The sequence below is a fragment of the Meles meles genome, chromosome 11 (assembly GCF_922984935.1).
Source record: "Meles meles chromosome 11, mMelMel3.1 paternal haplotype, whole genome shotgun sequence".
Classification (NCBI taxonomy): Eukaryota; Metazoa; Chordata; class Mammalia; order Carnivora; family Mustelidae; genus Meles; species Meles meles.
Window position 1 is genome coordinate 13,852,515 of NC_060076.1, and position 15,906 is coordinate 13,868,420.

At 40.1% G+C, this 15,906-nt stretch overlaps 2 protein-coding genes across 3 annotated transcripts in view; one reads left to right on the forward strand and one right to left on the reverse strand.

The window, feature by feature from the left end:
• Positions 1-3,005: 3,005 nt before the first annotated feature.
• On the reverse strand, positions 3,006-5,344 carry B3GALT9 (beta-1,3-galactosyltransferase 9). Its single transcript, XM_046021823.1, has 2 exons — positions 5,339-5,344; positions 3,006-4,109 (listed from the first exon to the last, which is right to left on the reverse strand). Exons 1-2 carry the CDS (start codon positions 5,342-5,344, stop codon positions 3,006-3,008), a joined length of 1,110 nt encoding a protein of 369 aa, XP_045877779.1.
• Positions 5,345-8,239: 2,895 nt separating this feature from the next.
• FBXW2 (F-box and WD repeat domain containing 2) overlaps positions 8,240-15,906 on the forward strand; it is a 30,819-nt gene continuing 23,152 nt past the window's right edge. Inside the window, exons 1-3 of one of the 2 annotated variants that reach the window (XM_046022355.1) lie at positions 8,240-8,297; positions 8,400-8,508; positions 13,269-13,778. In XM_046022355.1, the coding sequence (XP_045878311.1) occupies positions 13,289-13,778 (490 nt within the window). In that variant the 5' untranslated portion in view covers positions 8,240-8,297; positions 8,400-8,508; positions 13,269-13,288. Of the gene's footprint in view, positions 8,298-8,399; positions 8,509-8,537; positions 8,789-13,268; positions 13,779-15,906 lie in introns of those variants that run through there. The other variant, XM_046022356.1, reaches the window with a different exon arrangement.

Below are 15,906 nucleotides of genomic sequence, written 5' to 3' on the forward strand. Positions count from 1 at the left end.
TTTTAAGATTAAATAAAATTTGCAAATTATTTTATTTTGCATTTAATCAATAAATACTATTGACTGCTCATTGTGTGCTTGGCATTGGGAAAAGCGTTAGACATTGTCCTAAGTGCTAAGTTCATCGTGTTGACATTTTTACATCTGTTATTTCACTGACGAAGAAACTCAGGCTCAGAGAAATTAAGTAGGTTATCTCAAAATCACACAGGGAGCAAGCCACAAATAGTGGAAGAAAAAAGAAATTCTGTTAGAAATAGAAATAGAACATTAGTATATAGTTAGTACAATAAGAGAGAAAAACAGGAAACACCTACCCTAGACTTGAAGGAAGGATTTCCAGAGAAGGAAACACCTGAATCTTGAAGACACAGTAGGATAGAGTCAAGCGAAAAACAACAGAGTAGCAGGGAAAACAGAGGTCCAGATATGAAAACAAGAAACATTTGGAGGAACTGCAAGGCAATATGACCAAAACCTGGAACTTAAAAGGGGAAAATTGCAAAATTCTCTACCATTATTACTAATAGTGGCTACTATTTCTGACAGGTTGCACACTCCAGAGCTAGAATGTTAACCTGGCTTCCTGGTGGCTACTCAGTTGTGTTACTCGATTATATTTTGAAGATATCAGCAAACAAATGTTTGTGAAGCATTGTTCTAAAAGCTTTTCAGGGACACCTAGGTGGCTCAGTCGGTTAAGCATCCAATTCTTGATTTCAGCTCAGGTCGTGATCTCAGGATTAAGACTGAGCCCCACATCAGGCTCTTGGCTCAGTGAAGAGTCTGCTGGTCCTTCTCCCTCTGCTTCTCTCCCACCCCAATAAATAAACAAATAGACTTTCATCTATTAACTCATGTTGCTCTCCTTCCTCTCCTAGGAATAAAATACTGTTATTACCCTGTTTACGCATGAGGCCAAGGCACAGCAAAATTAAGGAACTTGCACAAGATCACACAGCAAATAAATGGAGCCAAGATTTGAACCTAAGCTATTTAACTCAGAGCATACGTTTTTAAATGCTGCCTCTTCCTCTTATTGGACACTTACTATGGGCTAAATCCAATGCTAAATGCTTGACAGATCTCATTTAGTCCACAAGTCCTACAAGGCTGATTTTATACATAAACTGAGGCTCAGATATTTTAGTCATATGTCAAAAAATACGATCTAATAAGTATAATGGCAGGAATTTTCAAAGTGTGTTACTTTGGGGACACCTAAAATCCCAAGAACCCCAGGATGGGAGCTATTCATCTAGCACCTGGTCTTTATACAAGAGAAATCAGAAAGTGTGTTGTAAGTTGAATTGTGTCCCCCCAAAAAGATAATGTTGAAATCCTAACCCCTGATTCCTAATGTGACTTTATTTTGAAATAGTTTTGCTGATGTAATCAAAGTACGATGGGGTCATTTGGGTGCCAGTCCAATGACTGGTGTCCTTAGAATAGGGAAATTTGGACACAGCACAGAGGGAAGATTATGTGAAGTCACAGACACACAGGAGAAGGCCATGTGTGAAGATGGAAACAGATTAAAGTGATCTCTCTGCAAGCCAAAGAATGCTAAGTATGGCTGTCCACCACCAGAAGCTAGAAATGACAAGGATTTTTCCTTCTATAGGCTTTAGAGAGAGCAGGGTCCTGCCAACAACTTGATTTCAGACACCTAGCCACCAGAACTTTGAGAAAATACACTTCTGTTCTCTTAATTCACCCAGTTTATGGTACTTTCTTACAGCATTCCTAGGAAACTAATGAAGAGTATACACATAACACGAAATGTGTTGAATCCCATCTGTAAAGCAGTATCTAACCAGGACTTGATGAAAAGTGCTTTACAAAGAGAGATCCAAGTCTTTGGTATGGTTTAAGTTAACATATACTAGGTGGTTAATGCTTTTAAATTAGGTGTAATTCCACCACCCGGTTACCAAAATGTTTCTTGCTAACATCCAAGATGAAAATTTTGTTCAACACATTCCTTAGTGTTCTCCTTCAATTCTGAGCATTTTCAAAAATCAGTTACCCTTTCTGTTGGTGAGTCATGACAGTTCCACAGAATATGATGTTGACACATTCATTAACTGTAAAGAGAAACAAGACTTCTGGTTATAATTAATGTTCTCTCATTTATGTATAAAAGATCTTTTTTTAAAGATTTACTCTTGGGGCACCTGGGTGGCTCAGTGGGTTAAGCCGCTGCCTTCGGCTCGGGTCATGATCTCGGGGTCCTGGGATTGAGCCCCACATTGGGTTCTCTACTCAGCAGGGAGCCTGCATCCCCCTCTCTCTCTGCCTCTCTACTTGTGATCTCTCTCTCTCTCTCTCTCTCTGTGTCAAATAAATAAATTAAAAAAAAAAGATTTACTCTTTTTTTTTGAGAGAGAGAGAGAGAGAAAGAGAGGAGCAGGGAGGGGTAGAAGGAGAGGAAAAAAGAGTCTTAGGCAGCCTTAGGCACACCGAGCACAGAGCGTCATGTGGGGCTCTATCACAACCCTTTGATCATGACCTGAGCCAAAAACAAGAGTCCGACACTTAACTGACTGTGCCACCCAAGCACCCCAAAAGGTTTTATTTTGAAAAGAATCATACTCTTATCAATTTAAATATCATATAATAAAATCTCAATATGATGTAGTACATCACAGCACTAATAACATTTTGAAACTTGCTAAGAGAAACTACAGAAACACAAGGAAGGAGGGACACTTTTTTTTTTAAAGATTTTATTTATTTATTTATTTGACAGACAGAGATCACAAGTAGGCAGAGAGGCAGAGAGAGAGGAGGAGGAAGCAGGCTCCCTGCTGAGCAGAGAGCCCGATGCGGGGCTCGATCCCAGGACCCTGGGATCATGACCTGAGCCGAAAGCAGAGGCTTTAACCCACTGAGCCACCCAGGCGCCCTGAAGGACGCTTTTTATAGCAAGGTAGCAGTTAATTTACGAAGAACACATTTATAAGAAAACACACACACACAAAAAAACCCCACAAAAATCCCTCCTAATCACCAAAATACATGTCATAGTTTTTAACGGTACTCATGTGAAAACGTTTAAAGCTGTCAAGGTATGTCAGAAGTTTGCAGGAAATGAGCCCATAGTAAGTCTCAAACAGGGTACATTCTTTCCCACTGCTAATTTCCTCCCATGCCAGGGGCATTTCAGCATCTGTAGTTTCCAAGGACGTAAAAATGAACTTATAGCAACATCTGTTGTATCTGATGTGCTTTTTCCCAGAAAACCTGGAACTGTGGATGGGTATAAGGCCAATGGACTTGGCACAAATCCCTACAAACACATCAGCAGGAACCATTATGGGTACTTTGTTGAAAACCACATACATCATCCGAGCCACATCTTGGGACATAATAAAGGCTTCACCACTGCAGTAATCTGGGTAGTACTTTTCTGGGTACTTGCTAAAAGGGACAAATTCTTGACTATTGGGGTCTCTGTTGGGTGTATCCTGATGGATAACTCTTCCCACATAGATATCCTCAAGGTGTTCTTTCAGATTGAGAAGATAGTTTACCAAGCTTGGAAGATTGACAAACATCTCTTCATCAACCTTGAGAACGAATAGGGCATTAGGGCAAAAAGTCACAGCCCATTGCATCATTGTGATGATCTTCAGGGTTTGGTTCTCAGAAGTGTCCAAGAAGATTCCTTCAATTATATCATTATTCTTATGGGACTCTTTGTCTATCTCTTTCTGGGTAGTTACCAAAACAGGCATTCCCAAAGCAAACAGTGTGAGAATGTGGTGCCCTTGGACACTGGTCACATTACCCCAGGTTTTCCTGATGAGGTCCCGCCTTGTTCCGTTTCCTGGGCTACTGAAGATAAGAGAGAGTAAAAATATATTCTTCCCTTTACACACCTCCGACTGGCTCAGGATATAATACTTGGAAAGATTACTTCTTAGGGGTTCCATGTTCAATTTTCTTGCCTTATCCTTTATTTCAAGAACTTTCATATCTACATAAGGCAAAGCACGCAGAAAGTATTCTTCCACAAAATCAGCCCCAAAAAGCAAGGCGTGAAATAGGATAACATTAAATAGAATGAAACACCACTGGTGAGTCCGAAGTCTGCAGAATGTCACCTGAATAAGAAGAAAACACATGTTCATTCAAACTTCATCTCCATTCTTGTTTTTGCCCCCACTGAATGTTACAAGTACTCCTCACAGCACTTAGAAGTACACTATTTTAAGGGTTTTTTTTTTACTTATTTTTGCTATAAGTCTCTCCCACTATATCATGGCTCCTTGGACAGGTGATATGCCTCTTTCTTCTTCAGTGCTGCAGAGTTCAGTGTTGGTATGAGGTAGAAACTGAATAAAATGTTAATTGTTTTCTTCCTCGTTTGGATGAAAGCCTACTTACTAAATGCAAGGCATTGTGTCGGTCGCTGGAGAAGCAAAGAGGAATCAGACACAGACACATGATATAAAGTAGCAAGTTTGTGCTAAAAACCTATAGGAAAATATATGATGTTCTTTCAGGAAGTGAAACACTTGGATCAGTTTCTTCTCTAATTACAAAGGTCAAGGGCTAATTTTCCATGAAGTAGTTGCTTTTGTTGCCCAGTGAACAATGGCTACTATAAAACATTTATATCCTTCCAGTATGATTTTCCAATTTAATCCAATACTGAATTCTGACATTGTCTGTTTTGGCAATGTCCCCTAATCCATCTGACACATCTATCAATATGGACAAATTCCCACTATCTGCATAGCACCCCTTTGGAGATCTAGGGTGGACCTATGCCAAGTTTACTCCACATCATTGAAGAAGATGGAAACTTTCCAACTGGAAGGGTAAATACAGCATTGTAACATAATAGAGCAAGGGAACATTAAAGGAATTAAATTTCTACTGGAACTTCAATTGACAAAGCTTCTCATAATAAAAGTAACCTCTTACTGAGCACTTGCAGTGTTCCAGGTACTGTGCTAAGCACTTTATATGGCTTAATTAGCCCTGGTAATGCTTTCAGATAGGTTATCTTCAAAATTAAGGTAAGAATCTAGGTTTCATAACTTGCCGAAGATCACTCAATGGGTAAGTACAAACAGTAATGTCATGATTTGAATTCAAGTCTGCAAAATTCCAAAGCTCACTCTTAACCACTGAGAATCCTGACTCTCTTCCTTCTCTGTGTCCACTGAATTGGAAAGGAACAACAAAACAAAACGAACCCCTGCAATTATCATCTGAACTTCTTTCCATTTGCTCAATTGCTAATGATTTAAATAGAGAAGAAACTTCAGTTTCCTCAAGCCTATTTTAATAGACATCAAATGCTTCGAAGATTTGAGAAGCTTACCTGCATGTTGTCTGTAAGCAATTTCAGGGCTTTGGAAATTATTGAGTCCAGATGCCAAGTGATGCCCAAATGTAGCTCAGCATCATTCCAGTCTAACAGCAATTGAAGTAAAGTACTTTGTGCCCAAGACTTTAAGGATAAAGTTTCTTCCTAATCAACTTGAGCTTTTGTCCCAGAATACCTGCTGGCTGAATAGGAAAGCAAGTGCAGATTATGTTACAGCTAGAGTGAATCCAGAACAAAAAACAGAGAACACAAACCTGTTCAAATGCTCCCAACCTGTGTACCTCTTGAAACGGACCCCTTGCCTTTATGCTGAATTCCTGGTGAAGTAAGTGTGGGAGTTGAAAGAGCAGTTGACCTACATCACCCCTCCACACATCGTCACACAAGGAGAAATGTCATACAGTCTGTTTTGGAGTGTTTTCAAGAAACTAAACAATTGGAATAGTTCCTGTTCCCTAGTATATGCACGTGCAAGGCATAGACTAAAAACCTAATGGGTGCATACTTCTCTTCCAAAGAAACATCATATGGTGAGGTTTGTTTAATGTTTGCCATTTTCCTAGGGCATGAATGTGTAGGAATTATTCTAAATACTGTTCCTACCAGCAAGCTGAAGAAAAGAAACAACATTCAGCATATTTTCATGTTCTTGTCACATAAGCAGTTGTATTGAGCATTCTGTTTTTAGGCAGGGCTATATTTCATCTTTGTTTTTTCTCATGTTGGTCTTCCTGCTGCCACTCATGGCATTTTTTTTTAATTGTTTGGCTAGGAAAATCTTATTACACTCAAAGTTGGCTATGTTTTCTCAACCACTGTCATGCAATCTTGGAAATTTGTTTTACAAAGTGGGAAAATATAACCTAAAAAATGCAAGTGAAAAGAAATTGTTTATACATTCTAAGTTTAGCAATTAAATAGGTCTTGTATTTAATTAAATACAAATCCTGTTTTGCAACTTTCAGTTCTCAGCTATAAATTTTGTTCCCAGATCTCCTCTTGGCTTCAACTTAGACAGTTTGGTTTCTTTCTTTTCTTTTCTTTCTTTCTTTTCTTTCTTTCTTTCTTTCTTTCTTTCTTTCTTTCTTTCTGTCTTTCTTTCTGTCTTTCTGTCTTTCTGTCTTTCTGTTTTTTAGACAGTTTGGTTTCTTTGTCCATGGCAAGGTCTAAACATTATCTCTAGGCAGCTCCATCTGGGATTTTCAGTTTGATTCATGAAACTCCTACCACACTGGGGTTGAGACACATAGGGGTGCTTGGTTTTCTTAATTTCCTTGGCACTGCTTTCCCTTTCATAGAGGTTATTTGATCTTTGTGCACATTTCTTCCTAAATTTTCTTATAATGTTGTCATCAGTCACTCTTTGGCTAGAGACTTCCTTTAGCTCTCTTGAGACCTGACTTTCAAGCCATCATAGTGACTTCTACCTCACATAGTCAAATTTTTACTTCCCATGTTTCAAGTACACTAGATGAACCCAGGACGCTAGGAGTCTTGGCTATTCTCTACCACTAACTGGATATGTGACTGTCTTACTGTCTATATAATGTGATATATCTCTTGGACTAGTCTTTTCAACAGGGTAGCCATTAGCCACATGTGGCTATTTAAATTTAAATCAATTAAAATTGTATTTCCTCAGTCATATCAGGCATTTTCAAGTGTTTAATGGTCACAAGAGGCTAGTGGCTGCCCTATTAGACGATGCAAATTAGAATATCATTGCTGAAAATCTTATCAGATGGTGCTGGTATAAGACAGGAGTCTGTGTATGTGGTTTATGAGCCTTAACAGAGAGACAAGGAGAATTTATGTTCTGAAGGGGGCTTGGGTTGAAATCCTATGAAGCCAGTTACTAAGACTTTAGGCAAGATGCCTTTTGACCTCGGTTTCCCCATCTCTAAAAACAGAGCTAATAATAGTAACTGCGGTGTAGGGCTGCTGCGGGAATTGAGTGAGGTGACGCAAATTGAGTTAGGATACTGCCGGGGACATTGGAAGCACAGTTCTAGTTTTTTGACGCTTAAAGATTTATGCTTCAACTTTCAGTCCTCAGAAGGATGACATGAGGAAGGTACTAGAACTACTACGCAGAAGAAGGAAATAAATGCAGAGAGGTGAAATAAGTAGGCCATAGGCACAGCATGAGTGTAAGAACTGGGATTCGAGGGGCGCCTGGGTGGCTCAGTGGGTTAAGCCGCTGCCTTCGGCTCAGGTCATGATCTCAGGGTCCTGGGATCGAGTCCCGCATCCGGCTCTCTGCTCAGCAGCGAGCCTGCTTCCCTCTCTCTCTCTCTCTCTGCCTGCCTGTCTACTTGTGATCTCTCTCTGTCAAATAAATAAATAAAATCTTAAAAAAAAACAAAAAACAACTGGGATTCGAGCCTAGATCACCTGACTCCTGTTCTTTCGCTCACCAATCCCCTTAACCTGCTTAATTTTTCTCCTTGGCACTTGCTAAGACTTGCACATGCCTTGCTTAGTTATTTATCTGTCTGCCTCCTTCGCTAGGACGTAAATCCCAGGCGGTCCGTATTTTTGTGCTTTTCGCTCATTAACCCAATCTCCCAGAACAGCGTTTGGGAAATAACCGGTGACTCAACGGGCTGTTTGACTTCGGACACGTCTCTGAAATTTTCCTTCCTCTCCTCCGTAAAGAAAGGGATAAGAAAAAGGGCCACACGGGGCAAGGTCAGGTTGGATGAGACACAGCCCCGATACACAGCAAAAAATGAATTTAAGACGAGGGTCCACAAGTCGAAGCCATAGTGCGGACGCTCTCCCTCCCTCCACGCTCTCCCCGGCCAGCCCGCTTCCCCCGGAGGCCGGGGCCGGAAGTGCACCCGCGTCCGCTGGGCGCCGCGGGCGGAGGGACGCGCGGAGATGACGCAGGCAGCACCGGAAGCCGCTCCCCTGTGAGGTTGCAGACCCCGAGCGGCGGCCGCTGGTCCAGGTTTGTATGTGAGGCGGGGTCAGGCCGAGGAGGGGGTTCTCAGGCGCCCGCGCCTCTGCTGACCAGCCGCGCCTTGGGCCATTTGTCTTTCTTTCTCTGCAGGCGCCATGGCTGCGGAGCGGACCCGGCCGCTGCGACGCTCTGGCGGCCCGAGCGCGCCTAGTCGGTGTGAGCCCGGCGCGAGGTCCTGGGCCCCGGGGCGCTCGCTCAGGTCAGTGCTGCGCGGAACTCGACTCTGGAAGCGGGGGACCTGGGAACGACGAACGAGTTGAAGGGATCTGGAGTTGATTTTAGAGATGGGAAAATTGAGTCTCGGAGTTACTGCCTATTAGTTGCTCAGTTTCCTTAGCCGCGAAATGAGTTAACAATGATATTCCAGGGCTACCATGACTTTGAAAGATGATGAAGTGTGTCGAGGTGGTTTATGAAGTACAAAGCGCTGTATTAATGTGAGGGACTGCGCCGTAGTTGTGGGTATGCGGTGGAAACAGGTGTGTATGTGGGGTGCCGCTTGAGATACAGATAACAATATTAATGCTGAGTAATAATGGTAACTGGCATTTCTCGGAAGCTTACAGTGTGTCGGGTATTGTGCTAAACGCTTTACGTGCGTTATCCGACTTAATCCTCACAAAAACCCATGTACGGAATGCTGTGCGTGATTGCATTTTGCAAGTGAAGAGGCTGAACTTGAGATGGGTGAAGTGATTTCCCCAGGGTCACTCAGCAACAGGTGGAATTGCAGAGCCTGTATTTAACACTGTTTCTTTCCGAGCTGTTTTTATTTATCTTAGAGCTAAAGGCGGTTTTATTTTATTTTTTTTAAAGATTTTATTTATTTGTTTGACAGATCACAAGTAGGCAGAGAGGCAGGCAGAGAGAGAGGGGGAAGCAGGCTCCCCGCCAAGCAGAGAGCCCCATGGGGGGCTCGATCCCAGGACCCTGAGATCATGAATCTAGCCAAAGGCAGAGGCTTTAACCCACTGAGCCACCCAGGCGCCCCTAAAGGCGGTTTTAAAGTAAATAGTATATTCACATGGTTTTAAATTCAAGAAAGGGCTCCTCCTGCCGATTCCTTAGCTCTCCAGTTTTCCCGGGAGGCAACCAGGGTTACCAGCTTCTTGATATTCAAAAGATTCCGGTCATGTGTATGTTTATAAATAACATGTTTTCAAAACCTCTGTACTGTAACTGCTGATAGTGCTTGATAAGAAAACAGGAAAGGTGAATCCTCCTCTCCAACAAGAAATGTCTTGCTTTCGTTTTTAACTAGGCCAGGTCCTGGTGGAGAAGAGGAAAACACATATATGATGTTTTATCCAGAATGGCTGTCTCCAATAAAACCTAGGGGTATAGTTTTGTTTTGTTTCGAAGGGGTGGGGGCTGAGAAAGATGTTAAGGTGCTTCCTATGGGACCCTGGGAAAGTCACTCCACTTCTTAGGCCATGAATTGCCTCATTTATTCGTTAAGGGCAGTAGTACTGATACTTTCCATGAAGTTCTGATAATCCAATGAGGTAATGTCTATGAGTAGTACTTGAGTCTTTTAAACCAATACAAATATGAGAGTTACCTAAGGGAACATAGGGAGCTAATGGCAGAACAAGAGACCAAACCTAGACCTCCCATCTTCCAGTTTAGGAGTCTTCATCAGGCCACCCATTTTGGAGCCTTAGTGATTGTTAATATTGAGGGCAGAAGGGCAGGTTTAATGTTTAATCTGAAGTGGGGGTAAAAAGGGCAAGACTCAATGAAGTGTGGGTAGATACAAAATGCACCTAGTGGGAAATTCTAGCCTCAAGTCAATAACTGCCCTTAATTATAAAACTAAATCTCAGTAAGTTTGAGCTCTCGAGTTTTTCCTCCATACATTTTAAGCTATTTTAAGGGAAATTTTATGATAAGGGTCATAGGGTCGAATGGGATGTTGGTGGCCCTATCTTTTCCAGCCTTAGGGCTACTATAAGCTTTCCTGGCAGGTATTCATAGTGATAAAACTAAGAAAAATACCATGTGAGTTACTTCAGACTGTGTGTTAAGGATGTCCTTGCCCTGTTTCTTTCTTTCTTGTTTTTTTTTTTTTAAGATTTTATTTATTTATTTGACAGAGAGAGATCACAAGTAGGCAGAGAGAGAGGAGGACGCAGGCTCCCTGCCTAGCAGAGAGCCCAATGCAGGACCCTGAGATCATGACCTGAGCTGAAGGCAGAGGCTTAACCCACTGAGCCGCCCAGGTGCCCCCTTGCCCTGTTTCTGATTTTCATAACTCTCAAAGTGAGTGATAGCTTCCATTTTACAGATGACTGAAGTTTAGAAGTTGGTCTCAGAGTTGCCCATAATCCCATAGAAGTGGCTGAATCAGTAAAAGATTTGACTGACTCCAGGGCATTTTCATTTACCTCATTCTGCCTGTTTCTACTGTCCTTGACTTTCCCAGCAATGGGAATTGCACAGCATTCTGGAGACAGCCCTTACATTATTGGAAAGTTCCTGTTGAATTGAAATCCTTCTTCCTGAAGTTGTCCTGTTTGCGCCTTGTGCTGCCAGTAGTATATGATATTCCTAGAGGCTCTCCAAAAGGGTTCATTTTAGACCTGTGACCTTAAGAAAGTTCCCTCCAAAGTCAGTTGGTTTTTTGTTAGAAAAGTAGAAACTGGTGGTTTTTGTTTTGTTTTGTAATAGTGCAGAGTTGGGGAAAAAATCATTAGGGGTTAAGAGAATATCCGAATCTCAGAAATGGCTGAGTTTTTCAAAGGTGCTCTTTGGAAAGTTTGTCCCATAATCTTCTGTGGTGTCATGACTACATTAATTTGGCATTCTGTAGGATGTCTCTTAGTTTTTGTCAGTGGTGGAAACCTGATAACATTTTCATGGGTATTATAAATTTGTCTTATAGTCATTTAAATAATAACTCAGCTTCTTATAAGCAGAAATAAGCATTTCTGTGATGAATGTGTGGATACTTCTGTGTGTGTAGGTGTGAGAGAGGAAGTCCTCCACACTTATTCCTGGGTAGATGTTTTGGTATATGTTTTTAATTGGCCAGTATTAATTAATTAGATTTTGTGACATTTTGTGAGTGTTCACAGAAAAGGATTGTTTTGGCTTGCTGTGAGTGTACTTTTAAAAGTAAAAAATTTCCAGAAATGTTACAGATAGAATGTTGTTTGGATTCAGAAAGAAGAAGCTTGTTAGCTTGTTTTGTTGATAAAAGTTTTGGTGAACTGATTATTTTTGGCTGCCAAGTGAATCCGTGAACTAAAAAATCCTGCCTAGCCCAAACCCTGAGGATTCCGGAGTATTATTTTAAAGTTCATTCACTGTTCCCAAAACCAGACTGTTAGATAAGACATGATATGATTGGAAGGTTTGGTTGCTTTTACTCTTTTGTGTCCAATAACATTCTTGTCAAAATTTGTTATTGGAAAATTAATGAAAATGATTTTTACTGACCTACATGAACAAAGTTGGAAGATGAGATCTGGCTTTTGACGTAGACTTGACCTAGATGACATATATGGGAAGGAATTTATTTTCCTCTTCCGCATTAATTTGTATATAAATTTTTAAAATTAGTATGACAGTCTGGTTGGAGAATAAATAATCAGATAGAAGGAAGGTTTTTTTTTTTTAAATTATGGAAATGTTTAAACATATGATAATAAAAAGAATAAAAAAACCTCCGTGTACCGATCATTCAGCACTAACATCTATCAACATATAGCCAACCTTGGGAAAGATGTTTTTATAGATTTGCTTTATTTTTTGTTTTCTTTTCATTAGTTTAGTCCCTTTTGTCAAAAGTGGATTGACACCTTGACACAGTATGTAATGCTGTATATTTGTAAGGTTTTTTTCTGTTCCATTTAGTCCTGGAGCAATTTGGTACTCTCTGAAAGGAGAAGGTGCTATAATCAGATAGTCACAGTGCCTCCAGATTTTTTAACCAGGTTGTGATTCTCCTGGTTGGGGCTGTCATCAGAGAGAGACAGCTTGGTGTGGTTGGAAGAGTACGGATGGTGAGAGCACTGACCTCCGGGTTGTTCTGATGCTATTTTAATAGCTCTGTTGACTGTAGGCAAATCACTTACCTTCTCTGACTTTTAACTTCCTCCCCTGCAAAGTAGAGCTGATGCTTCCTGTTTTCTTGGTGTTTTCGAAGCATCAGGATTACTAATTGGACTTATTTGTAAGGCTTCCTTGACCCTCATTGCTCTGTGTGGCACATGGTTAGGAGTTGTCACCAGCTCATATGAAGCTTATAAAAACTGTGTAAGGCCATGTAAGGCCTTTCATAATACATGTTCTAACAGGCAGTGCCATAAAGGAAGTAGAAGAACCAGAATACCTGAGCCACGTAACTTACGACATCTGCTTATGTTTCTTCCCTAAACCTTTTTGTCTGAATGTCTGTCGAAAAGCCAGTAGTCTGTTTTGTAATTTTGGTAACAGGTCAGGCTGTGCCTGGCATGATAACTAAAATGTCCAGTTACTGCTCAGGGGACTTGCCTTCTGGTTGTCACATGTTGGGGCTTGTTTTTGTGATTTTAGTACCCAAATAGAGTGTATTAAGTAAATAGTGTTATGAAGGTTTTGATGGGAGGTGGGGTGGGGAGAAGTATATTACGTAGAATAAGCTATTTTATAATGAACACTTTGTAAATCTTTCACCGTGAAGACGCATGTAGCATGTGCTAGACTTCAAAAGGAGCAATTCACATACACCTACATAAGTCTCACTGACTTGTGTTTCAGAGATCATGATTTATTAAAGTATGTTTTCTCAGTATGTATTTTCCTCTGTGTGCATGGAAGATTTTCAGATGGAATATATTTACTGTAAAGTTGTAACGTGGTAACTAAGCATAAAGTTGTTAATGCCAAGTTTTTTACACTAATTTTCATTTGTTAGCAGTCTTGCTTGAACAGTCTTTTTGAGCAGAACTAATACAATATTTTGATGTGCCACAGGTAAATTTTTCCATAACCTTATGGAGAGAAAGGACTTTGAGACATGGCTTGATAACATTTCTGTTACATTTCTTTCTCTGACGGACTTGCAGAAAAATGAAACTCTGGATCACCTGATTAGTCTGAGTGGGGCAGTCCAGCTCAGGCATCTCTCCAATAACCTGGAGACTCTCCTCAAGCGGGACTTCCTCAAACTCCTTCCCCTGGAGCTCAGTTTTTATTTGTTAAAATGGCTCGATCCTCAGACTTTACTCACATGCTGCCTCGTCTCTAAACAGTGGAATAAGGTGATAAGTGCCTGTACAGAGGTGTGGCAGACTGCATGTAAAAATTTGGGCTGGCAGATAGATGATTCTGTTCAGGACGCTTTGCACTGGAAGAAGGTTTATTTGAAGGCTATTTTGAGAATGAAGCAACTGGAGGACCATGAAGCCTTTGAGACCTCATCATTAATTGGACACAGTGCCAGAGTGTATGCACTTTACTATAAAGATGGACTTCTCTGTACAGGTAAGAGACTGCGGAACTGTTTTGTTGTTGTTTTGTATTTCATAGGGTATAATTTTAGAAACAGAAAAAAATTACTCCTTAGGCTTGAGAATGGCAAGATTAATTATATGAGATATCTATAGTGGCATTCTCCCTTCCCCCATCCCTAACCCTTTCCTCTTTCCCTCTAGAAAACAAATCATTTTTATAAAATTGTATGAGAAGAAAGCTCCAGACATTCTTTTAAATGTGATGTGAATCAAAAAGCTGTAACTATTTTTTTCAGTGCTTTTTCCTTCCATGTACAGTTCTCCACGTTGGTTAAAAATTTTTTTTTCTGTCAGCAGTATTTTTTGAGAAAAATCAGTGGAAAAGTTGGTGTCTAGACTTAGCAAGTAGTTAGATCATCTTGGAAGAATTACTTAACCTCTGTGTGTTTGTTTCCTTGTCTGTCTAATATGGGAAGGGAATTATTTCTCTTTTGCTGTAAATTCCTGTGGTTCTAAGAAGACTTAGAAGAGTTTGCGCATGGAAGTTAGATATTTTAACCCTAAGCAATTAAGTAACTATATAACAAATAAAATAATCATTAAAATTTGGAATTAGGTATATCTTTTAATAATGATGGGCGTATGCTTCTACTTATAATCAGTGCATATGTTTTAGGCAATACATTTTGATAGGCATTGTAGATAATTCTTAGGCAATGTCTAAAATGGTTCCAGGTAGTTGTTATCAATGATCCCAATGCCTGTTCGCTTTCATTGTGTATAATATTTAGGGTTCTTTCTTCATTCAAGATAATTTCTTTCCTTCTTTAAATATTTATGAGAGAGAGACAGGGAGCAGAAGTGGGAGGGATACAGGAAGAGGGAGAGGCAATCTCAAGCTTACTCCACAGAGCATGGAGCCTGACACAGAGCTCAATCTCACAGCCCTGAGATCACAATCAAAAATCAGGAGTCAGATGCTTAACCAAAGCAAAGTTTTAAATAACCCTCCTTCTCTCTGGGAGTTCCACCAGACTCAGTTTTAACATTTTTGAGATATATGATTTCTCAAGGATATATATTTTCTCATGTGGTGATATATTCTCTGAAATGCTAGATACTTTGCCAGTTTTATAAAATAAACATTAAATTTAAGGCATTTCATGGTTTCGTTTGTCATCCAAAAGTTACTCCGTGCTCATGTTATTCCCTGTCTTATAAACCAGATTATTGGAAAGGCATCATCTGTTCTTTTATACTTTGATGTACTTACCCACTGGGGTGATAGCTTTTCTGTGTTCTTTTTGCCTTAGGATCAATCAATGGCAGGTAGTTTTTAAAAGATTAAGATTCAGTATTGCCTTTGAGATTTGTGCTCATTTGTACTTAGGTAAGTACTGGCAGTTGACTCACTTTCAGAGCCACATTGAGCTTTAAAAAAAAAAAAAAAAAACTCTCATCCAACTTTACTTTTGAAATCTAGTAAAACTGCATTAGTTATTTCAAGCAGAAGTGAATGGGACACATTCACTGAATTCTTTAACTACCTGGAAAGTTAGTATCTACAGTAACTGTGAACCCAACCCTGCATTTTAAGGTTATTTTCTACGTGGGTCTATAGTTTGTATTTTTTATTCTGATTAAATTCATCAGGTTTGCATATTGAAAATTCTGCTCTGTCTTTTGAAAATAATCCAAAGCATTAGTTTAATTTTTCTAATAGCAGCATCCCTGGGACCGTAACCAGTGAGAGAAGTATTTGTTATACAATCATACATGTGTTTGTCCTTGCTGTTACTGAAGAGCTCGTGTTTTCTCCGTGGTAGAATTGGGAAATTCTGAATTTGGCAATAACTTTACAGTGGACATTTTTAGATTAGCCCCTTGAACAAGCAATAAAATAATATTGCCAAAAAGATTGATGGCTGATAGTAAAAATTAACATAGCATAGTGAATTAGGTAGTTACCCTTCTGCTTAGTTCTAAAATGGTAAGAAAGGAACCTGTTGCGCTTTGTGCTGTTCAGTAGATATATATAAAATGACTTCCGTGTGAAAGACAATGTGAAGGCATACATGGATGAATTAGGACAGTTCTTGCTCGGAGAACGTGCACAGTGGGAGCAGGAAGGTAACCTGATTAGGTAGAAGTCTCCATGT